This window comes from Ovis canadensis, chromosome 8, assembly GCF_042477335.2.
Source record: "Ovis canadensis isolate MfBH-ARS-UI-01 breed Bighorn chromosome 8, ARS-UI_OviCan_v2, whole genome shotgun sequence".
NCBI lineage: Eukaryota > Metazoa > Chordata > Mammalia > Artiodactyla > Bovidae > Ovis > Ovis canadensis.
The window spans coordinates 39,705,392-39,730,982 of record NC_091252.1 but is presented as its reverse complement, the minus strand read 5'-3'; the positions used below and the strand labels follow the sequence as shown (position 1 = coordinate 39,730,982).

Sequence of the window (25,591 nt, the reverse complement as noted above, 5' to 3'; positions counted from 1 at the left end):
TTATCAGCTTCTTCCCTGAACTTTCTACATTTCTCTGTCGTGTCCTAATACAAATCCAAATTTTCAAATATTCACTTCATTCTGGACTGCTGCAGCCTCCACAGTACATTTTCTAATCTCCTTTACTGCTTTATTAAGGCCAGTGATGGTTTGCTTTCATCAAGCTTCTTCCTTCATCAAATTCCATTTAATTCCACATTTATGAAATAGATTTCTACTTTCCTACACCGGACAATTTCCTTTTCCATTGAAAAACCCACCTTCTCTAAGAATACCGCTCTCTACATTTAGTACTATGTAACTGATGGGTGTTCAGTGCATACTTGTTAACTAACGAAACTGAGAGGCACTGCTGTTTATTATTTAGAGCTTCCCTGGTAGCTCAGATGGTTTACCATCTGAATCCAGACCTGGGTCCGATCCCTGGGTTGGGAAGATCCCCTAGAGAAGGAAATGGCTATCCACTTCAGTATTCTTGCCTGGGAAACCCCATGGACAGAGGATCCTGGTGGGCTACAGTCCACAGGGTCTAAAAAGAGTCGGACATGACTGAGCGACAGAGCACAAGCGCACGCTGTTTATTATCTGAAGTTCTTGCTGACATTTTATTTCCCTGTTTCTCTTTTATTTCCTTTTTAAAAGCAAAATAAGTAACAAAATAAGCTTTAAAAAGAAATAGAAAAAGAGTTAATTTTGGTGTATATTTATTTCTATCTTACTTGATTCCAAGAAGTATTTTGTATGTATGTATACATATATGTATACACAAACCCCCACTTACACACACAAATGGAATTAAATAGACTTAAAAAAATTAGAGCAAAGAGAAAATAGAGAATAGTAAAGTTGAAAGACAGGAAAAGTTAGTATCTATCAGTTCATGTCAGAAACTTCTAGGAAGTTCTTAAAATGGAATGATTAAATCAACACTCACTCTCCCTTCAGCCAAAGAGGGGAAAGGATATTTAGTAAGTTAGAAGACAGAAGCAAGTTAGTCCTTCAGAAGAAGTGAAGGTGGGGCTTACCTGGTAGCTCAGCTAGTAAAGAATCCACCTGCAATGCAGGAGACCCTGGTTTGAGTCCTGGGTCTGGAAGATCGCCTGGAGAAGGGATAGGCTGCCCAGAGAAGAGATAGGCTACCTGTGCCAGTATTCTTGGACTTCCCTGGTGGCTCAGGGAATATCCTTAGAATCCACCTGGAATGTGGGAGACCTGGGTTTGATCCCTGGGTTGGGAAGATCCCCTGGAGGAGGGCATAGCAATCCACTCCAGTATTCTTGCCTGGAGAATCCCCATGGACAGAGGAGCCTGGAGGGCTACAGTTCATGGTGTCGCAGAGAGTCACTGAGCGACAGAGCACAGCATAGCACGTGGACCTTTCATAGAGGAACATCTGAAAGATGCCAATGGACGTTTTCCCAGCAACATTCCTGCTACTAGTATAGGCTTGTATTGCGCAGATTCTTATATATAAGCTGGGGGCATAATGACAAATTACAATTCAGTGAAACTAGTGCTATAGAGATTGAAAAAAAGTACTTTCAACTAAGCTTTTCTCTTTATTATTTGATTTGATCTAGAGAAATAGTTTTCAGTGTTAAGTGGATAGGTTAACTTTCAAGCCTTTCACGAATGTTGTATCTTTTTTAAAAACTTGGGGAGTAGATAATTCAAAGTTGTCTTTTTGACAGGAAGATGGAATGAAGAATTCTATTGGTTTTAATCAGTTTCAAGGAGTTGGCCCTTTGTGTAACCAGCAGTACAAGGGGCATATAACCTTGTTCTGTTTCACATTTTAATATCCTCAGAATGTAAAGTTAGCATTTTTCGCTGAATATTTCCATGATTTGAAAAGCAGAAGAGTACAAGGAAGAATAACTCTTTGATATCTACATTTCTTGCTTTGTTTAGGCTTTTCTAAGATTCACCTCTAAGAGGATTCAGTTTTTCCCAGTGAATACTCACAAAGCAAAGTAAAGCCTCTTCATTTGTTAGACTTTTTAACACTTTCAGAAGCCATCATTCTCAAATTTAAGCACTTTCTTTGCTATTCTAAAGTTCTTTACAAAGTTACTTTTTAGTGTCCTAAATATTACTTTTCATTAGCACTGATTGACCTTTCATTTCCTATTCACATGTGGAACCAGTAGCAAAGGGCATAGAACCTCATATTGCATCATATGGGAGTAATCTTTCACATTCTTCTGGATAGGTCTCAAAGCCAAAGAAATTTATAACACAGACTTTCCTCCCACCAGATGTAGCAAATACTGCCCTCTACTGAGGGATGCTCAGGAGGGCTCAATTACATTAACTAGTCTGTCAGCTCCTGTTTTCAATGATTTTGGTAGTATTGTTACTAATCACTTCATTATTATCGTATACACTCTTACAAAGTCATTATATCAAAAACAGAAAAAGATAGAAACATGTATCAGTCTTGGCCACATGTTTATTACCTTCTGTAGTCTATACAATCAGATATCATAATGTCTGAGGCATTAGCAATAATGTTTAATTTTCCATTGTTTTGAACTAGCTAAGGAAATGCCTTCTGCAGTGGGAAATTAGAACAGGTTTTTTTTTAGCATTATTTTAACAAATGACTTTGAAATAATTCTAGCAACCATTGGGCTGATTTTCTTCCCCCTGCCAATATGTTTTTCAGTGTCTGCTGGGTTGTTAATACCTAGGTTAAGCATTTCAAAGGACTAGCTGCTTGTGCGGTTAAAATTTCCTCATTGTTTATCATCTTAAAAGATTAATTATACATGGTTACTTAAAAATAAAGAACCGTGTTAAACTAAATACCGTCTAACCAAAAGCTCCTTAAAGAAACTAACTAGTGAAATATTCACACACACATACATTTGTATACGACGTGTTTTTGGAAAGTGTTTTGCTGCCTGTGTTCTGGACATGGAGAATATGAGCTTTCTTATTAGACTAATATAATGCATTGTTCAGCTCACTTGTTCCCATATTTCTAGAATCTGACTAGAACTGGCTTAAAGATAAACAAGCTTTGGTAGTCGTTATAAACAAAGCCTAGTAATTCAAAATATTGCCATGGCTTCTTGTAAAATCTAAAGCATAGATTTAGATTTTACAAGAAAAATCTAAAAACCTCTCATTACCTTCATTCAGAAACTTTAGATACCCTGAAAACTAGCTAGAGAGTCTAGCCAGGTTGAATAATCTTATGGTGAGGGTAGATTCTAGGAGATAATTAGCCAGCCAAGGTCTGTGAAGGAGGCTTTGAAGACTCATCTACCTCAGACTTAAAAACCAAAGAAGCAGTCCTGTTTTGTATAGACTCTAGACTGCTCTCTATCATGCATAGTTAAACTGAAAACTTTAGAATGAAGTACCTGGGCAGGACATTCTAATCCTAGAAATATTTAGGGTCTTTCTGAATGGAAGGTTCTAAACTACACTAACTCATTCATGATGTTAATTTTGTTGGCGTGGTCAAATCCAGTTGTCTCATTCCTAAAAGGGTAACTCTTGATGCTTCTCAAATTTTAGATGTCTAATAAACAATTGGACATCTTAGTCAGATGCCAACTAATTGCTTAAAGATTATAGTCTCTATTTACTCAATTCCAGGTGGTTGGTATAATTAATCCATTCCAATAATTCTTACCATCTTATGGAGATTCCTTTGCAGTTTTAATGTATTACCTTGGAGTGGTATTAATTCTTACACTCAGTGGTGCTTATTAACAATAATGATGATGCTAATGATAATGATTTCCTACTTCTTAATGTTCTTCTAATGTTGTATTTTTAACTTATCTCCATAATTTTCGTTTTGGTTTTCTGTGCTGCAGGCAATAAGTCAAATGTTTTTAATGCCAATTTTGTTGAGGTTTTCTACTCTCCAATTGAACTTAGAAGAATTCCTAGAAATAAACCCAGGATAGTGCTTTTCACATTGGAGGCACTCAGATATGACATGGTTTGTTTTGAGAAGTTTTCAGGTCCAGAATCTCCAGAATTAGATATCTCGAGGATTTGGAGCCCTATTAGATATGCAGAGCTAGATTCGTCAAAGTGGGGAGAGGGTGCAGTCTTGTCTCTGGTGTGCCATGTTGACTTTTGTTGTTGTTGAGTCATTGTTTTTACAAACCCTGTTAAAAATATGACACTCCCTCCAAAAGAATACTATATTAACCATCATTATTTGGCCGTAGAGGGGATAGTATGTGTGTGCGCTCAGTTGCATCCGACTCTGCAACCCGCTGGACTGCAGCCTGCCAGTCTCCTCTGTCCATGGGATTCTCCAGGCAAGAATACTGGAGTGGGGTGCCATGTCCTTCGCCAGAGGATCTTTCCAACCGAGGGGTCAAACTCATGTCTTCTGCATCACAGGTGTATTCTTCACCACTGAGCCACCCAGGAGGCCCCAGAGGGGTTGGAGAGTTTAACAAAGATCCGGCAGATCTAGGCAGGACTAACCTCCTGCTGTCAAGGCTGCATAAATCAAGTCGTGAGACTTGGCTTCAGCGCAAAAAGAACACCTTCTGAAGGAGAATGTGTGCAAGTTGGCAGTATTTTCTGGAATGGTGAGATATTTCCTGGCTGGATGTTATGGTCTTCATATTAATAAGATTTCTCATATTAAGGTGCCATATCACCAACCTTGAGAAATTATTTGTACACATTTCAGTGCTGTTTTTCTAGTCATCATCTTTATTAGTTTGGTGCACATAGTTGTTTTAACATCAATTCTTTTGATATTTTTTTTGTTTGTTTTGAAAAGGACACAGTCATCCAAATACCATTCAAGCATTTTTTTTCCCCTGTTAAAAGGCACTTCTCTTTTTAAGATTTGAGATATTGTCATTTCTGTGTAAACAAAGCAAGGTGCCACACATATTTGTTTAATGAGGAGCTATCAGGTCATCACTACAAGGAATTTATAAAGAGGAGCCTATACAGATAAAGAGTAATCCTTAGGACAGTATTATCTAGACAGCGCTTGAAATAATAATTGTCCTACTTGAGCTGAAATAATGGTGGTGGAACAAGCATTAACCAGGCAGAGAAAAAAGAAACTCAAGCTGACAGCTCATTCCTGTTGCTGAAGTGGATCAGCCGCACATTGCAGGGCAGACAGCAGCCCAGTGGTAACGCTCATGCCTTTCACGTTGGTGTGGCATTGAGAAAATCCTCACTCCACTCCTGGTACCTGGGTCAAACCAAAGCAGACAGCTGTTCCATTTCTCATACAGGAGAAAGAGGATGGCAGGCAAGCTCTTTTATTCCTAAAAGTTTGTCAGAAAAGCTATGCTACATACAATCCAGCTGTATGTTCTTGGTAATTAAGGAAAACAAATGCTCTTTGCAAACTCATTATATATTTTAAGTTCTTTAAGTTTTCATCAGGTTTCCACAGAAACAAAGAGTTTGAAACAATAGTCGAGAATGCATAAACCATCAAATAAGTGGATTTTAATTGTTCTTGTTTAGAAAATTATTCAGATAACCAGTCACATCAAAGACTATTAAACTTTTTAATTGCTCAGGTAGAAAGATGGAGACTGTCATCATTATCTATCATAAGAAGAATCTTCATTCGGTAATGCTACTTGAATTTTGAGCTAAAATAACATCCTTAAGGATGCTACTAACTAGAGTGCCATTTAGTACTCAAAAATAATCACATGCCTTACTTATTCACAGGACACAATGCATGAATTTATAATACTAATTATGATTTCAAACAGTGTTTTATGCTGTGGTTTACTTATATAGGCAGATCAGTTAATGCAGAACAGAGCTATAAATATTTGCACCTACCATAGGTATCATGTGCATGCAATTTAGTGCTAGGTTAGTGAAGTCAGAAGAGTGGAGAAGTGTGTCTTCTCTTTATTTTGTAAAGCCCTTGTAGGGCTTAGTATGATGCCTTGTATTTCTTAAACATTCAGTCAATATAAATTTTTTCCATTTTATTTATTTCTTGTTGGCTGTGCTGGGTCTTTGTGGCTGTGTGGGCTTTTATCTAGTTGCAGTCAATGGGGTCTGCTCTCTAGTGGGGGTGTTCAGGCTTCTCATTGTGGTGGCTTCTCTTGTTGTGGAGCACAGGCTCAATAGATGGTGCACGGGTTTAGTTGCTCCGTGGCATGTGGGATTCTCTTGCATTGGGAATCAAACCTGTGTCTTTTGCATTGGCAGGCAGCTTCTTCACCACTGAGCCCCCAGGGACACTTTCCGCAAATATAATTGATTTTGAAGAATTGGTGACAGTGTATTCATTTACTCAGCGGTCTTGGATTGTGCAAGATTCTGTTCCCTGGTCTTGCAAGGTTCTAGGGACCCTGAGGTGAATACAGTACAGTTGACCTTTGAACCATACAGAAATAGGGCTGCCAGCCCTCTACACAGTTGAAGATCCATGTGAAAGTTATAGTTGGCCCTCTGTAAACTTGGTTCCTCCACACCTGAGGTTCTGCACCCTTGGAGTCAACCAACCATGGATCATGTAGCACTTCAGTATTTACTACCAAAAAAAAAAAAAATCTGTGTTTAAGTGGACCCACATGGCTGAAACTGTATTTTTCAAAAATCAACACTACTAACAGTTTTGGGACTCCAGTCTCATACACTGGAGTAAGTTAGAGTTGCAACTGCAGATTTAAATAGATTTGTGAGTCCTCAAGCTCTTTAATATGTGCATTTATGTTGAATATTTTATACGTAGAGAAGATGAGTGAGGTGAAGTGAAAGTAGCTTAGTTGTGTCAGACTCTTTGTGACTCCATGCACTATACAGTCCATGGAATTCTCCAGGCCTGAATACTGGAGTGGGTAGCCTTTCCCTTCTCCTGGGGAATCCTCCCAACCCAGGTCTTCCACATTGCAGGTGGATTCTTTATCAGCTGAGCTACCAGGGAAGCCCAAGAATACTGGAGTGGGTAGCCTATCCCTTCTCCAGCAGATCTTCCCAACCCAGGAATTGAACTGGGGTCTCCTGCATTGCAGGTGGATTCTTTACCAACTGAGCTATGAGGGAAGCCCAGGGAAGATGAAGGGGGCTAAATAGCTGAAAAACAAAAACAAAGAGTGTACTTTGTTTGGAATTAGTAAAGATCTCAAAAAAGCAGAGACAGTACTTTGCCAACAAAGGCCCGTCTAGTTAAGGCTATGGTTTTTCCAGTAGTCATGTATGGATGTGAGAGTTGGACTTTAAAGAAAGCTGAGCACCGAAGAATTGATGCTTTTGAACTGTGGTGTTGGAGAAGACTCTTGAGAATTCCTTGGACTGCAAGGAGATCCAACCAGTCCATCCTAAAGGAGATCAGTCCTGGGTGTTCATTGGAAGGACTGATGTTGAAGCTGAAACTCCAGTACTTTGGCCACCTCATTCAAAGAGCTGACTCATTGGAAAAGACCATGATGCTGGGAAAGATTGAGGGCAGGAGGAAAAGGGGACAACAGAGGATGAGATGGTTGGATGACATCACCAACTCAATGGACATGGGTTTGGGTAGACTCCGGGAGTTGGTGATGGACAGGGAGGCCTGGCGTGCTGCAGTTCACGGGGTTGCAGAGTCGGACACAACTGAGCGACTGAACTGAACTGAACAAACATTGTTTTGCTATACCAATTCTGTTTTTATGCTTTTTTGGCTATAATATATTCTCAGACCCTTTAGAAAATACAGAAAAAACTAAAAAATATAGTAAATTAAAATAAAACCCTCTAAGTCTATCATTTAGACCATTTAGAGATAGCAACTATTAGTGTTTTTTACATATTTATGTAGCCTTTGTCCTACTTATATATTTTGAATACAATTATAATTTTACATTGTCCTGTTTCCACTTAGCTTTTTATCATAAGTGAGTTTCTACATCATAAAATATTTTTCGTAAGCACCATTATTTATTGGCAACATATTATTCCATTATATTAATGTGCCCTATTGAGCCATTCCTCTTGTTTGTTATGCTGTAAAGTTGATTTTTGATTCTCATAGTCATAAATAATCCTTGTGTATAGCCTTTTGTTGAATTTTTGGTTATTTCCTGTAGATTGATTTCTAGAAGCAGAATGACAGGGTCAAGTTAATGACTTCTTTAAGGCTCTTAATACAATCCAATGTTTTTTTTCTGACTGATTTAATCACCCAGCAGCAATGGATATCTCATTATATGCCTTCCAGCATTGAGTAGCATAATTTATTTTTTTAAATAACTGTATTTATTTTTGGTTGCTCTGGGTCTTCATTGCTACATGTAGCTTTATCTAGTTGTGGCAATCTGGAACTACTCTTTGCTGTGGTGCCAGGGCTTCTCATTGTGGTGGCTTCTCCTGTTGCGGAGCACAGGCTCTAGGCACATGGGCTTTAGTAGTTGTCGTGTGCAGGCCCAGTAGTTGTGGCACATGGGCTTAGTTGCTCCACGGGATGTGAAATCTTCGCAGAGCAGGGACTGAAACCATGTCCCCAGGATTGGTAGGTGGATTCTTATCCACTGTACCACCAGGGGAGTCCCAGTGTAATTTATTTTTCTTTGGAAAATTGCTGTATGGAAAATGATACATCATTCTTATTTTGTCTTTCTATGGTTACCATTGAGCTTGACTATATATTTTTTTATTAAATTTATTTATTTTAATTGGAAGCTAATTACTTTACAATATTGTATTGGTTTTGCCATACATCAACATGAATCCGCCACAGGTGTACACGTGTTCCCCATCCTGAACCGCCCCCCTCCTCCCTCCTCTCTGGGTCATCCCAGTGCACCAGCCCCAAGCATCCAGTATCCTGCATCGAACCTGGACTGGCAGTTCATTTCTTATATGATATTATACATGTTTCAATGCCATTCTCCCAAATCATCCTACCCTCGCCCTCTCCCTCTGTGTCTCTTTTGCTGTCTGGCATACAGGGTTATCATTACCATCTTTCTAAATTCCATATATATGCATTAGTATACTGTATTGATGTTTTTCTTTCTGGCTTACTTCACTCTGTATAATAGGCTCCAGTTTCATCCACCTCATTAGAACTGATTCAAATTTATTCTTTTTAATGGCTGAGTAATACTCCATTGTGTATATGTACCACAGCTTTCTTAGGGAACCCTCTTACACTGTTGGTGGGAATGCAAACTAGTACAGCCACTATGGAGAACAGTGTGGAGATTCCTTAAAAAACTGCAAATAGAACTGCCTTATGACCCAGCAATCCCACTGCTGGGCATACACACCGAGGAAACCAGAATTGAAAGAGACACGTGTACCCCAATGTTCATCGCAGCACTGCTTATAATAGCCAGGACATGGAAGCAACCTAGATGTCCATCAGCAGATGAATGGATAAGAAAGCTGTGGTACATATACACAATGGAGTATTACTTAGCCATTGACTATATTTTTCGCTTATTAGCTCTTTATGCTTCTTGTATATTTTTGTTCCATGAACTATCTATCCAAATTGTTCCTTTTTCTAATGGAATGCTCTTGCAATTTTAGTTCTATTGCAATGAGTTCTTGTCCCCCTCCCAATCCCATCTTCATGTCAATTTGTTTTCTCTCTATGGCTTTCTATTTTCATTCAATTGGGTCTTTGTCATCTTGTGATCTGTATAAGGATGCCACATAATTTTATGGCTTTTTTTCTGGTTCTTATATGCAGTAAATCGTAAGTTTTCTTTTTAGAAATAAGTTTTATACTGTACCATAAAAATTCAAAAATTGATTACAAAAATAAATGAGCATAAAATAAATTGCACTCTGTGCTAACATATATTTATCACTTAGGTAAAATCTATCTTTCGCTGTAAAAGCTAAGTCATATTTTTTCTACATGTGCTGTACTTGCTAATGACTTCTAAAACATGGACTTTACTTAGTAAATCTCTCTGTAGCAAGTGTAGCATTTCAGTAGATTGCCCTCCAAATTCAGTGAGCTAAAGCACTTATTGTCACTCTCTAGTCAGCTAGCAAGTTGGGAGGTGAGGTGGGAAGTTATGTTGACCAATTGTGCATTCACTTATGTATCGACACTCAGCCTTGCTGCTCTTGCTTGCTCGTCTCTTTGGGGGCCTGGCTGGCTATAGGCAAATGGCTCTCCTCTGTCCATTCCTCCTCTAGCAGGCCAGCTGAGGCGCTGCAACAGGGTGAGTGGAAGCATTTAAAGCCTCTTGAGACCTAAGTTCATAACTGGAAATTTGTCACTTTTGCCTTGTTCTATTGGCTGTGATAAATTACAAGCCCTCCCAGATTGAAGAGTTGTGCGGATAGACTCCATGTCTTCAACTAGAACTAGAAAGTCACAATATAAAAGGTGTGGACAAGGAGGCAAGAATAACTGGAGTCATAACTGTAATCAGACTACCCCACATAGGCATTCTTCATTTCTCCAAAAACATTCTAAATGAAGTTTAAATTATCATAATTGTTTAGAGACTTTTAGTTAATGCAGTTGAATGCCCCAGACACCTTTAAATGATGAATGCTGGTAAAAAAAGAGGGGGCGAGTGGGCCTGTGGCAACTTTATTACCAGTTTACCAGTCCTAGTGATCAAGATGTCACACATCAAAAATGATACTATTTGGTGATCTTATGGCACACTAGGCTATATAAGATGGTTTGGCAGCATCTATATGTGGTTTGGTGAAAACATTTATTATACTTCTGTATGTTATGTAATCGTGAGGGGAAAAATAAATTCATAAAGGTATTTTAAGTATATCAAATACTGAATTTGAACAAAACTTTCAGATAAAACCTTTTCACATTTGTAATGAGAAGAGTTACCTCCATGACCATAACTTTTAAAGAAGTGTGATTTTGGCTGTTGGGTCTTGATTACTCTCTAGTTGTGGTATGCAGGCTTCTCACTGAGGTGCTCTCTCTTGTTGCGGAGCACAGGCTCTAGGGCGCATGGGCTTCAGTAGGTGCGGCGTGTAGGTTCAGTGGTTGTGGCATGCTGGCTTAGTTGCCCCGTGGCGTGTGGAGTCTTCCTGGATCAGGGATGGAACCCATGGCTCCTGCATTGGCAGGTGGATTCTTAACCATTGGATCACCAGGGAAGTCCCATGAATGTAACTTTTTAAGAATCAGATTTGATGTTGGAAATGGCTAAATGAAGTTCTGATTTAAAAAATTTTAGTGATAATCTGAAGAAAATTTGAAGAGAAATTTTTGATAGTAAACATCTTATGTGAATAAGAATCCTTGTTCACACGGGAAGTGTTGGGAAGTCTTCCACTTGCAATAATGGTGGGCTGTTTGTCAGTGATTTGCACCAACCTTGTAGTTAGGGCAATGAAGGGAAGCTGGATGAATCAAGTATCAGATTAGGCTAATTGCAGAAACAGATAACCCCCAGTCTCAGAGGCTTAACAGATAAGCGCGTGTTTCTTGTTCCTCTCACCGTTTAGTGTAAGATGGCCAGGAAACTGCTCCAGGTGGTCCCTCATAGATCCAGGCTTCACCCCTATTGTGTGTCCACCCTTCTTTAAGTCCTCCGCGGCCTCTCTCTTCAACCAGTGTATGAGTAAAGGAAGTGAGGAGTCTGTGTGGGAGTGTTTATGGGCCAGATCTAGAAGTGATTCATATCACTTTCTGTTACGTTCCACAGATTGCGCAGCCCCACCTAAATGCAAGAGAGGCTGGGAAATGTAATCTAGCTGTGCACTCAGGAAAACGAAGAAAACATAGATATTGGTGAGCACTGGTAATCTTCTTTTAAAAGCTCTGAGCTTGCTTTTGGCAGCCTCACTGGGTTATTGAGACAAAGGGCAGAGACTCGGGCCAGCCAAGGACGGGGACCTACTAAGCTGCTCCCCACTGTGGTTGGAGCCCTGAAGGATTGTACTCTAGGAATAAGTGAGCTTAAACTAAACCAGACCTCTGTGGACTTCAGTCAAACTCTATGTGAACCGAGTAGCTCAGAATACTTCAGGTCTTGAATTGGAAATTTTTCCTTTGAGTGTTTTATTAAAGATATAATCCAGTACACAGAGATAATCAAACATATGGGGAGACAAGACAGTAAAGTTAAAACATAAGATATTGGACTTATGAGTTCATATTTTCAACAACTAAGCTTACATATTCAAGGAGATTTAAAAAGAAAACCAGGCTTGGAAGTTTAGTGTAGGTATCTAGAAATTATAAAAAGAAAGAGATCAGCTTTGAAAAAGAACCAGTATAATTTCCAGAACTGTAAAGTATGTGACCAAAATTAAGAACTTCGTGGATAGAGATTGAGCAGATAAAACACAGCTCATGAGAAACAGAGTAAATTATCCAAAATGAATCATGAAGAAGTGTAAAGAAAGGAAAATACAAAAGAAAGGATAAAAGAAATGGAGACGATGTAGTGTAACTTGGGTTCATTTAGAATAGCAGGAGGAGGAGAGAGAGAGAGAAGATGGAAGAGGTAACACACACCTGCAGAGGGACTAAATCTTGTCTGACAATTATGGGAGAAAGAAACACTGACAACATGGTAATCAAAACTGCTCGAGTTAAGGTAAGCTGTCAATGGGAGCGTATCAACCTGCCTGGGACTTGCATTTTGACGTTGCATGGCCTTTGATTATGGGGACTCTGGTACTCGGCCGTGAGGGCTAACCGTGACCTATTTGGAAATGGTGCCATTTGCACCATCCCCTCCCTCCCCTCTTGTCTCCCTGGTGTAAAGAATCATTAGCCAAATGTTAACTGTACAACTGAAGTCAGATTTTATCCCAAATATCAAATCCATCTTCCTTTTGTCAAACTTTAAAGAACATACGCATTCAGCTTATGATTTATTTTTTTTAATGTCCCTAAAAAAATCCTGCATCTATAGATTAAGAAAATTTAGAAAGAATAAATAAAAAGAAAAATTAGAGATAAAAAGAGAAATGTTCATGACAAAACTAATATAATGATCTCACACAGATGAAGCATAAATGATAAGATGCCCACTATAAAAATGATCTCCAAAAAAGCATTATTGTTTTGCTATTCAAAAAATCCAAGAAGTATAACAAACAAAATTGATCTTTCATTCCACTATCCAAGGATGACCAGTGTTTACAAATGATCTATATCTTTCCTAGAATGTTCCTAAATGTATATGCTATGGTATACAACAAAGGCTTACCTTGGGAGTGAGGAATTTGGGCCAACTAAGAAAAGGTGGGGTTTTTTGGTAGGTGTTTCAATTTCCTTGGTGACTAAATGGGTATAAAAGAAGGAATAAGCCTGCTCCCCAGGCTATGTTGTATTTTATTCATATATTCACTCAGTGCATTAAACAAATATTAAGCACTTCCTATGTGACATGTACTGGATTAGAGGCTGTGCATTTTGTGGGCCTGGGGCTTTCCCCCGCATGAGTGCTCATGGTATTACCTTCACAAGACATGAGGGAGGGAGAGGGCCTGAGACAGATGCTGTGTCTGTCATCTAGGGATACTTCATGGAGGGCTGAGGTGCCAAGGAGGGCAGATATTTTGGTGGACCAAAGACAGTGGGAGGGAGAGGGGGTGGCTGTTGCTCGTAAGTGCAAAAACAGAGGCAGACTGGATTATCGAACTGTTCACTTGCCTGGCTTCGTGAGCTGAGGAAAGGTTATTTGGTAGTTAATAAAAGAATAGTGCTTAGTCACTCAGTTGTGTCCAGCTCCTTGTGATCCCATGAACTGTAGCCCACCAGGCTCCTCTGTCCATGGGAATTCTCCAGGCAAGAATACTGGAGTGGGTTTCCATGCCCTCCTCTAGGGGATCTTCCCAACCCAGGGATAGAACCCAGGTGTCCCGCATTGCAGGTTGAGCTTCCCTGGTGGCTCAGAGGGTAAAGTGTCTTTTTGTAATGTGGGAGACCTGGGTTCAATCCCTGGGTCAGGAAGATCCCCTGGGGAAGGAAATGGCAACCCACTCCAGTACTCTTGCCTGGAAAATCCCACGGACAGAGAAGCCTGGTAGGCTACAGTCCATGGAGTCACAAAGAGTCAGACGCAACTGAGCGACCTCACTCACTCCCGCATTGCAGGTCGATTCTTTACTGTCTGAGCCACCAGGGAAGCTAATAAAAGAATAAGTACTATTAGGTGTCTGTTGTATGCCAACAGCATACAGTGCATAAATCATTTTACTTACTGCTCATATGGGGGCTTCCCAGGTGGCGCTAGTGGTAAAGAATCTGCCTGCCAATGCAGAGGAGACTCCAGTTTGATCCTTGGGTCAGGAAGATCCCCAGGAGGAAGAAATGGCAACCCACTCCAGTATTCTTGCCGGGACAGTTCCATGGAGAGTGGAGTCTGGCGGGCTACAGTCCATGGGGTCATAAGGAGTCAGACATGATCGAATGTCTGAGTGTAATACTTCTCATGTGAACTCTGCAAATTAATATTTAACTAACATTTATTGATCAGCCACTATTGTTATAAGATTTCATATACAATCAATACATCAAATCCTTGGGACAAATCTATGAGACAGGTTATGATCCCCCTTTTACAGATGAGGAAAGAGACATTGATGAAGACTTGTTCAAGGTCACATACTAGACCCGACAGACCATAATTCCAAAGTTTCTATGGTATTTTCATTCATAGCTACTTAACTTAAGTAATGAAAAATAATGTTTCTCATTAATAAGAAACCCCTGTTGTTAAGTCACTTCAGTCGTGTCTGATTCTGTGCGACCCCATAGATGGCAGCCCACCAGGCTCCGCCATCCCTGGGATTCTCCAGGCAAGAGTACTGGAGCGGGTTGCCATTTCCTTCTCCAATGCATGAAAGTGAAAAGTGAAAGTGAAGTCGCTCAGTCGTGTCCGACTAGTAGCGACCCCATGGACTACAGCCTACCAAGCTCCTCCATCCATGAGATTTTCCAGGCAAGAGTACTGGAGTGGCTTGCCATTGCCTTCTCCGAAGAAACCCCTATCTCTCCCCAAATTCAATGCTAGGGACCTTTGTTGAGTGTCATTTCTTAGACACTTCAGTATTGAAGCTGGAATAAGAAAACACACTCTTTTAAATAGCTATTTAAAAAAAAGAGAGAAACCTTTATATTTTAAATTAATTTTAACCTTTCTGGAGCTGATTTCTTTGGGGAAAAGACATCCTTCTTTGATTAATACATATCATTCTTTTTCATGATTTTAAAGGAAAAGGTGATATTACTTTCTTGATAGCCTAAATTGAAAATTCTTTTGTAACTAATAAGCTCTCCTTTATTTAAAGACTATTTGTGACTGTGGTTAAATAATATGTAACATAAAATATACCATTTTAATCATTTTTTAAAAGTATACAGATCAGTGGCATTAATTATACTCATGTTGTGCAAACATCACAACACTCCATCTCTAGAACCTTTGCATCATACTAAACTAAAATTCTGTATCCATTAAACAATAACTACCTGCCCCTCAATGACCATTGTTCTTAAACGAGATAGACAACTGTGTTAAGCTTAGTTTTCTTTATATGAATGAGCACATAATTATCTTAGGGATATGAAGGAAAGGGATATTTGCCAGCCTAATGGCAAATGCAGAGCCTACTGACAAAGGTATATAATTTGTAAAAATAGCTGAGTGGGCAGAATTCTGATTTTCAGCTGCCCTAGGCACTTCAGTGCACTTCTGATAATGATTTTCCTTGGGCATGTAGTTATACTGATAGAAATCATATCCATGCATAAAGAGTGAGCTTAATTATATATAACTGCATACCTAAAATGAGGCTTTACAGTTTTTTTTTACATATACTTTCTGATTTACAAAAGATGAGACACTAAATTCTGACTGATCCCCAAGAAGTAGTGTGTGCCACCCTCAGAACGTGAGTGTCTTTTTGTAGAGTCCTCCTTTTTCTGGGAGGACACTGTATCTTGCCTTCCCCCTCACCCCTTCGGGAATTGTTTTTATTATATGGGATTTCACAGTCTCATCTGATTCTCTGCTGTGACTGTGAGGACAGGAAAATGCACAAAGGCTGATTTTGGGTTTGGGATGTAATCAGGGGTAGTGAGCAAGGCAAAAGTGAGTTGAGTGGTAATGTCTGTTCCAGGTGCTGTGTTAAACGTTTTACATGTATTGTTTTGTTTAATACTCACAACCCTGTGAGATAGGAATCAATTCCCATTTTACAGATGGGAAAACTAAGGAACAGGAAGATGAGGTTATTTGCCAAAGACACATCACTAATAAATGATAGACTGAGGATTCAAACTCAGGCTGTGCAGGGCTCTTGTTCCGAGCTGCTCTGTTAACACACCCTCCTGGCCCACATCAGCCTTGACAGCAGCGTCATACCACACACACCTGCGAGCCCTTGTGTGGCTGAGGTGAGTGGGGAGTCTCAGCTAAGATCAGACAGTGGGTCTAGAGACAGAGGCTGTCCAGCCAGCGCAGGGAAACGGGGAAACACAAGGTCATCTCTGGCCCCACTTGTTACCTGGTTGGTGGAGGAGAGGGGAGAAGGGGCATCTCTAAGCAGGTTTCAAGGCATCAGCTCTTCCTTGTGCCCACTCTCTGGTGGTGTGCCCCTGGGCTCGTAGTTGTTGCGCATCCTTCTTAGAGCTGCTTTTCTTGAGGGAACCACCTCCCCAAGGCCTCCCTCTCCAGTTTATTCTTACCACCCCACACCTACAGGAAAAGTTTTCTGAGTATAGTTGATTTCAGCTAGTTGTTAGGAGAGTGGCAGGTGTAAAGGGTGGACTCTAAGGTGAGGATGACTCTCCCCCTCCTTGCAATTCCTTGATTTTCCCAGGAACATAGTTGTATCTACATTTCTAAAGCGGAAGTTTTAATGCAAATGACCACCCCAACGAGGGAGACATTCTTTTTTTAAATTATTTATTTAGTTAGTTTGTTTATTTTTGGCTATACTTGGTCTTTATTGCTGCGAGGGCTTTTCTCTAGTTGTGGCGAGTGGGGCGACCGTCTAGTTGCTGTGCGCGGGCTTCCCATTGTGATGGCTTCTCCTGTTGTGGAGCACAGGCTTTAGGGCACAGGCTCCATAGTTGTGGCACACGGGCTTAGTTGCTCCACGGTACGTGCGATCTTCTCGGATCAGGGATTAAGCCTGTGTCTCCTGCATTGGCAGGCAGATTCTTTACCACTGAGCCACCAGGGAAGTCCAAGGGAGACACTCTTAAACAGGGAGGAGTACTGATAAATTCTGCCAGAAGCTGAGGCTTAGCGATCTGGGTTCCTGGGATCAGTTGTTGGGATCTGAGAGCTTCCAGAAGGACCTGAGACGGGCTTCTGGACTTTGAGTCTCTGCATTCTCTCACGGCCAGAAACTTCCTCCTGACCCCGCTCATGGCTCCTGTTCACAGGGTACAGCCATTCACACCCGACTTAAAATGAGAAGTGACTCTCCTGGGAGTGTTTCTGACCCCAGAGAATGTGTGGATTGCCTTCATAACTGTCATGAATTACCTTCATGTTTCAGGAACGGGCACGTTACACCTGCAGGCAGCACCTTTGTGATGATTCTGTGGACCCCGAGGGTTGCATCCTCCTTGTGTGGGGAGGTAACAGGTGCACCAAGCTATGCTCGAGGGCTTGCTCTACTTTTGTATGAAAACCCTCTGGTATTGCCTACAGAGGTTAGCAGTGTTCACTACATTGTATTTCAGTAATTGTACATCAAATTAAACAAAAAAATATTGTCTGATGCTTTTTATACTGGAGCATAGTCTTTATTTCAAAGTGGTGACATAATACTCAGCTGCTGTGATAAAGACAGCTGCGTTTACCAGTAGTGACAGTTTGCAGTTGAGTCATAGGAAGGACTTATTTGGACTTGTTTAAAGTCATGTCAAATAAATAAAACGAGTGAGACCAGACTTAGGATGTGGGCCTCCAGGACACCAGCTGAGGTGGCTAGAATCATTCTCCCACGTCCCACCATGTGCTTGTCTTCTCTCTTCCCTTCTGTTTATATCCCTATTAAGTAGGGTGTTCATGCACTGGAGAAGGAAACGGCAACCCACTCCACGGTTCTTGCCTGGAGAATCCCAGGGACGGCGGAACCTGGTGCGCTGCCGTCTATGGGGTCGCACAGAGTCGGACACGACTGAAGCGACTTAGCAGCAGCAGCACACTGTCCTCAGCCTGCTCTGAAAACACCACTGTGTTTGGTCAGGTTACCTCAAAGCTACACCTAGATCATACCGTGACGAGAAAGAGAGATATTTTCAACCAGAATTGACTTATTTCCATTTTCTGTTTTCTATTTCATTTTAATTATAGCCACTTGGAGCCAGTGACTATTTGGAACTGTCAAGGAATTTTGATACAGTATTTTTACGAAACATTCCACAATTTACCCTGGCAAAGAGGACCCAAGCTAGGAGATTCATAACTCTCATCGATAACTTTTATGATTTCAAGGTAAGGCTGTGGTATATTTTCTCAGAACTAAATATTCTGGACCGTGGAGCAAGATTGTTGCTGGAATCCTGGTCTACCACGGGCTTTACTTCTCTATGCCTCAGTCACATACAAATCGAAGATACTACTCTGAAGTAGTATTTACTTCAGAGAATTATTGTGAGGACAGAACAAGCTAATCCAGGTAAATCTTTTAAAGCAGCACTTGGTACATGCTGATGCTGCACAAGCACTATTGGTGGCGGCGGTAACAGTAATCATATTGTATTAAAAATCCCATCATAAGATGCTCTGCTATCTTCCCAGTCCCATCATTCACCTGAGCATATCATGTGCTCTGTCTGTGAGTATGCACAGCACGATGCCTTACCTAGGTAGAGTGCTCAGTAAACATTTGTCACGTGAATCAGTTATTGGACTGATGAAATAATGAATGAACAAAATGAATGAATGAATGACTAAAGGGCCATTCTCAGTATTAGTTTTCTCTCCCTCTGACTTGGAAACCCCAGTAACTATCATTGTCCCTAAACAAGCAAGAAAAACCCAGTTATCTTATTACCAGCATGAGTCGCCGAGCCTTTGTCCATTCATCAGAGGCATTATTGCTAGTGGTTAAGAAGTGGACCCTGGGACCAAGCTGAATACCTTGAAGACTAACTTAGCTTGAATTGCCTTCTTTAGAAAAAGGGGATAATAATGGTATTTACCTCATAAGATTGTTGTGAGAATGCAATGAGCAGGTAAAATACTTAGAACATTGTGCGGCATACGGTAAGCTTTCAATGAAGGTGAGCCACCAGCATCACTGACTCAATGGACATTAATTTGAGCAAACTCCAGGAGATAGTAAAGGACAGGGGAGCCTGGCGTGCTGCAGTCCATGGGGTCGGAAAGAGCTGGGCATGACTGAACAGCAACAACAATGAGCCACTAATAATAATATATACCTGTAAATATACTTACAGAGAAGGTAAAGTACCACTTCAAGTTAAGAGTGAAATATTGTTCTACCGTTAGATACAGGCTTCCCTCCTTATTCCTTGTACTGAAGTAGAGCAGTGATTGACTAAAATTGAAGGGACCTTGAAGGGAGGAGAAGGTACCAGAATCTGCTGGGAGGAAGAGGTGAGATTTTTAATGTTTCCTTCATTCATTCATTCAGCAATCTTCACACCAAGCACAGTGCTAATTCAGTGACAGGCAAAGCCAGGCATGTTGCCTGCCTTCATGGAGCTGATAGTCTAGTGTTGAAGAGACACTGATTAAATGTGTGCAGAACTGAGTGTAAATGTTCTGAGGACTGAGTGTGGGGGACTTGGTGCCGTGGGAGTCCAGGAGGACAGTAGGCTGATCTTTGTGTGGGAACTGGGAGCAGGCCAAGGAAGTCCTTCTGAGGACCAGCTGCACCAGAATCATCTGAGCTCCTTAAGATCCAGATTCCCGAACTCACCCTACCCCACGCCAGCAGATGAAGACCAGGGAGGGGCCCTGGAGCCTGCTGGTTCACCAGCTCCTCAGGTGCTGCTCATAAACACTGAGCTGTGATGGCTGGGCTCCACGTGCAGAGTGGGGAGTTGGCAGCACAGGCCCTGTGATGGGCCTGAGCATGAAAGGCAACCTGCCTCCGTGAGTGCCATCAGAATATGCTGCCTGCTCTCAAGGGGCCCTGTGAGCAGGAAGCTGAGAACACCAGGGCTGGGGATCGAAGTGGTTACTTGTCTCCTTCTGGATTACTCATCAAGAGACTCTGCTCTGAAATAATCATGTGGGGTCTGGAATACATTGCCCAGAGGTAGCACTCTGTTTTCAGAGGGCAGCGCTTCAAGAAGAAAGTGGGAGGGGTGCATTGGTAGGTGGTTCTTAGAGTGGCAGATTGATAAACTCTTATTTTTGAAAGCTTATGATCCCTACCCCTCAGTCCTACCCCCTGATCCAACCTCCCCACACTGTTTAACTTCTTCATTAGACAAAAAGATTTTTCAGGCAATATGATGGAACATCAGAACTACTCTCCTAACATTTGCTTTAACTAAAGCACACATTTAAAGTTTATACTCTTCTTAAATAATAGCTGAAATTCTTATTTCAGAAATTGGAAGCATTAAACAGACATCGTTTTAGAATGCATTTATAGAAATCTGTGAAATAAGGACATTTCCATCTAAGTAATGAAAAAAGTGTCATTTGTGGTTAAAATAATTTATAAGAGGAGGTAGAAGGTCATTTATATATGGAAAGACTAGTTAAACATCAATACATTGTTTTAAAATATTGATAGCGCATGTTTGCTCAGTCATGTCTGACTCTTTGCAGCCTCATGGACTGTAGCCCACCAGGCTCCTATGTCCATGGATATCAGCATATTTACTTAAATAATGATTTTAAAAGGATGGCTGTGAATCCTGAAAACAAATTCAGATCTCCTGAAACATCAGGAAGAGTATGTTTTAATCTAACGTACATAAAATTTATTAAGTTGTGAAAGCAGTTTCTGGTGTGTGATTACACATGGACATTCACTCAAACACTTATGTTATCAAGAAATATTCATGCCAAGCTTAGTGTTTTTCAAGGATGTCCGGCTGGATGCTGATAGCAAGGCAGAGTCTGGTAACTCAGGGTGTAATCAGAGGAGCAGTGCACTGGATTTAGCTGTCACATGTGCAGCAGAGGGGTAACGGTGCATCGGGGGAGCATCTCTGATGCGCATAGAGATGGGCTTCACACAGTCAGGTGAAATGTCAACCTCAGAGGTAATGGAAAAGCCACTGGACTTAGAACTGGAAGAGATCAGGACTGGTGTCACGAGCTGAGACTCTTCAGGCCTGGAGCTGCCCCCTAAAACCTTTGTTCCCTACTTCAGAAGGCGGTGTAAGCTGTGTGGAAGTATTTGTAAAGTACTGTGCAGTTTAAAAATAGCACTTTAAAGAGACTATTAGAAAAAGTATGAAAATGGTCAAAAGGTTTTCCTAAAAAAAAGTATTTTGTTTCAAAAATACATTTGGAATTTTTGAATCCCAGGCTATCTGAATATAGGTTATGTGGTGTGTCTATTTACATTTTAGAGATATTCCAGAAATAGAAAAAAAGCTTTCCCAAATATTGAAATCTATTTTAAAGAAATGCTGTATTCACTTATTTATGCAAGGTTTTTTTTTTTTCCATTAATGAAGAAGATACAGTGTAGATGGGTCCTGCCAGTTTTGAAATTTTGACAACTACATTTTGTTTATGCTCTTTTTGTGGACTTTAAAACATGGAGGTTAATAAAAATTTTAGTAGCTTTAGGGTAACTTTTGGATATTTAGGTAAAATCTCTAATTAGAAAAACAGATTAATGAAACAGGAAAAAAGTGATAGATTAAAGCTTTTAAAATATTTTTTTTCCAAAATAAAGATAGAACTTGAAGAAAATGTGTAGAAGGAGAAATGAAGTTAAGACTGTTAGTTAGATTCAAAGAGAGGAGTTCAAGGCATTGTTCTTTATAAATACACATTCTGTAAGCTCGTAAAAGTATATTTCACCAAGTACCAATTTTGCTACATATATTTAGAACCATTTAAAAGCAAAAATCTTAAGCTCCCTGTTATAACAGATTTTTATTTTATGAGAAATTTGTTTTTGCCTTCAACTTGTTAAAGATAAGGAGTAACACCATTTGCTCGTTTTCTCTGTTTCAGGTGCGCATAATTTGCTCTGCATCAACTCCTATATCAAGCTTATTTTTGTATGATCATCATGACAGTGAGTTGGAGCAAAGCAGAATACTGATGGATGATTTGGGGCTGAGCCAGGTAGGTGATATTAACATAATCTCTTTTTATTATAAAACAACTTAATTGTTTTGGTTTGATGCATGGCTACGTTTTAAAGAAGGAATGCAGTATGTATTTAACCACTGATTCGCCGCTTTCTTCTAAAGCCAGTATAGCAGACATATCCTCAACATCAGTAAATATAGAGAATTATAGCCTTAGAGTGGTGGAAGGAATCTTTGTGATAAAAGTGAAGTCCAGGGAGGTGGACTAAGGGGCTTGCAGTTACACCACTGACCAGTGGCAGGCCAGAGCTGGCCACCAGGCACCCACGTCTGGTTCTGGACTCCCTCAACCCCGCCACGCTGCCTTTTCTGGATATCCTCCTTCATGTCTGCTGGATCTGTAGAGCACATGACACAGTATCCAATCATGTGGACTGGCTGTTCTAGCACTTTGTGCCTGACAAGGCCCTTTGCTTAAAAAGAAATCCACGATTCATCTCCTAACCCCATTCTGTAGACATTTGTGGAGCACCTGTGGGTGCCAGGCTCTGAGGACACTCTGTTGGAAACCAGCTGATGCTGGCCCAGTTCTCCTGGAGCTTGGGGGTCTGGTGATTCACTCCAGGCCAAACAGAAGCGGCTTTGCATTTCCTTTTTCTTTATGAATATTACATGGTATATTTCTCAACTGTAGACAACTGAAATATTAGTAAAAAATTTAAAAGTATAAACACTCACCCCCCCTAAATGAGGGGAGCCCCATTCTTTCAACCCCAGTAGTAAAAGACCCTTTGGAATGAGGAAACCATTCCTTATTGACCTGAGTTGAAATTATGCATTCTTAGGAGTTTGGGAAAATGAGGCCAATAATTATTTAATAGTGAACTTTCAAAATATGATTTTTAAATCTACATGTAGAAATACATAACTGCTTGTGATCCCATTTCTCTGAGAGCAATACATCCAAATAATGTCTTTTGACAATTTGGAAGAATATTCTTAAGGGGCTACTTCATCTCAGTTTCTGAAGTTCTTTAAATCATTGGCTTTTGAATTTTTCTTCTGATCAGAGTTCAGATATAGGGCAAAGTATGCTCAGCACTCAGGGTCAATAAGACATGAAGAAATCCTGGCATGTGGCTGTAGGGTCATGCAGTTTTACAGTAGGTCAGTAATTTGGACTTAGGAGTGCAGAACTTTTCTCTGAGAGTATAATAGCAAACTCCTAAGGAAAGAGGCAAGATTCAATGTTCACTCACAAGCTATAGCCTGTGTTGAAATCACCAGTCCCAGGTTATTTGCTAGCCTCACGAGGGCTCCCCAGCTGAACCCTACCTACATGGGAGGATCAAGTGTCCCAGCAGCTCAAGACCAAAAACAGCTCTGGCCTTCCCAAAGCTTGCTCCCAGACACAATCTCCAGGTCCACAGAAGGCCTCTCAGTCACCCAAGTTGGAAAAAGAGATTAGCCCTCAGGCCTCCCCTTGGGAACGTGGCCCTGACTGTGAAGCTTCAAGGGAGAGTCTCAGCCGCATATTGATATACCAGACTACTGGGTTTTGTTGTTGCTTATTTCTTTTTTAAAAAAATATGTATTTATTTTTATTTATTTGGCTGTGCTGGGTCTTAGTTTCAGCATAACAGATCTAGTTCCCTGACTGGGGATAGAACCCGGGCCCCCTGCAATGGGATCTTGGAGTCTTAGCTAGTGGGCCACCAGGGAGGTCCTGACTTCTTTCTGGCATGCACTTTTTTAGAAAGAATTCCTTTTCTGTCTAGAATGTCCTTCCTTTAGATTTTGTAGAGAACTTTCATCTGAGCAAAAGTTGTCTTATTTGGATATTAGAGTGTTGTTTCAGCTTTAATTATTCATCTAATGTTTTCTTCCTGGTAGTTTGTTCTGCTTATTGATTACTGGTTTAAATTAGTTGATTCTCTAGTCTAATTTATATTAGCTGACTCTCTAATTATTGGGTAAAATTAGTTGATTCTCTAGTCTAATTTAATGAAAAAAATTTGTAGACTATTTTATAATATAGGCTCAAAAAGTATTTTTTAAACTTGTACTTAGTTCTTTAAATTTTTAGTTGCAGAGCTTTTAATTGGTGCTGGATTGTTGTTTTATTTTTTTTTTTGATAATTAGGACTCAGCGGAAGGACTAGCCATGTTTACTGGAGAAGAGGAAATCTTTGCATTTCAGCGCACAATTTCCCGACTCACAGAAATGCAGACTGAACAGTACTGGAATGAAGGAGACAGAAGCAAGAAGTAACCATCCCTTTTGCGTGAATAAAACCCTGGGCAAATGATTACTGCAGGGAGAACTCTTTATTATGGGACTGGAAGGAATCATTTTCTCATCATTAATTATGCACTTTGTCCTCTGGACCATTTTTATCTAAAATTGCTGTCAAAGATATAGTGGTTTAGTAAGTTAAAGCCATTTTTAGGTTTACTTTTTGCCTGTTTATTTGGCCTTATTTCTATACCACACAATTAAAATCAGCACTCTTATCAAGCTGAATGTAGGACCAGGCATTTTGGTTTCATATTAAGCAACCTGAATGAACCTTGAATACATACACACTCTGTAAACGCAGGGTATCTGGACATCTGTGAACTTTTGGCTACCTGGTAGCTGCATGATAGAAACACATCTTTATGAGAGTGGAGGAAAAAACCTTACATTTCAGTTCAAAACAAAAAGAGAGATCTGATGGACTGATCTCTGTGATTGTTGGGGGCTGTAAATTACTTTAAATCTCCCAAGTCTTTAGGCTTCCTTACAGCAGAGAGTATGTTTTTTACCCTGAGTTCAAGCTTTGCAGGCAGGACCTGATCTCCAGTGGATACACAACTGACTGAAAAAAATGAAGGATTATGAAACCATAGAATAAGAAACGGGTGTCAAATTTCAACCGACAGGCAGATTCCCCCAACCCTGACAGCCCGGAAGACAAATACCAGGAATGGGGACCGGTGAGAGAGTGTCGGGAGGGGTGGTGTCCTGGACCACACTAAGCAGCAGAATGGACTCTGCTCACTTGAGGCCATAAGACCCCGTGGACCGCAGCTCCTTCCCGCTGCTCACGTGTGTTTGCTCTGCTCGCAGATGTCACTCCCACCCTTGCCTCTGCTTCTGCAGTGCGACGGGCTTAACAGTAAATGGGAAAGAATGGTCGCTTGACGAATCTGCTTAAATGAAATCTGATTTGCCCTCCATGGAAGTCATTCCTTGACTCATTCAAATATAGCCTGACTTTGCTAACTGTCACTCACAGAAGGAACCTTGGTTGAGGTTGTTACAAGAGTCTGAATCCTTATTCAAGAAAAAAAAAGAGAAAAAGAATTGAAATCCACAAATCTTGTAAAAATTAAATATTTTGGGAGAGTAGGCACAGGTGAGTCAGTTTGAATAAATGATTACGATTATCAACATAAGTAAACTCTTGAAACTAT

The 25,591-nt window shown here is 40.5% G+C and overlaps 1 protein-coding gene across 6 annotated transcripts in view; it reads left to right on the top strand.

The window, feature by feature from the left end:
- AFG1L (AFG1 like ATPase) overlaps positions 1-25,352 on the top strand; it is a 197,326-nt gene extending 171,974 nt beyond the window's left edge. For 2 of the 6 annotated variants that reach the window (XR_011258581.1, XR_011258580.1), the window contains 4 exons: positions 11,604-11,689; positions 18,228-18,368; positions 22,053-22,166; positions 24,276-25,352. Coding sequence is in view for 3 of the 6 variants with exons in the window: in XM_069598185.1 (XP_069454286.1) it covers positions 18,228-18,368; positions 22,053-22,166; positions 24,276-24,404 (384 nt within the window). In the remaining 3 variants the exon portion in view is untranslated. Of the gene's footprint in view, positions 1-4,374; positions 4,569-11,603; positions 11,690-18,227; positions 18,369-19,388; positions 19,497-22,052; positions 22,167-24,275 lie in introns of those variants that run through there. The other 4 variants (XM_069598185.1, XM_069598184.1, XR_011258582.1 and 1 more) reach the window with 3 other exon arrangements.
- The last annotated feature ends 239 nt before the right edge of the window (positions 25,353-25,591 follow it).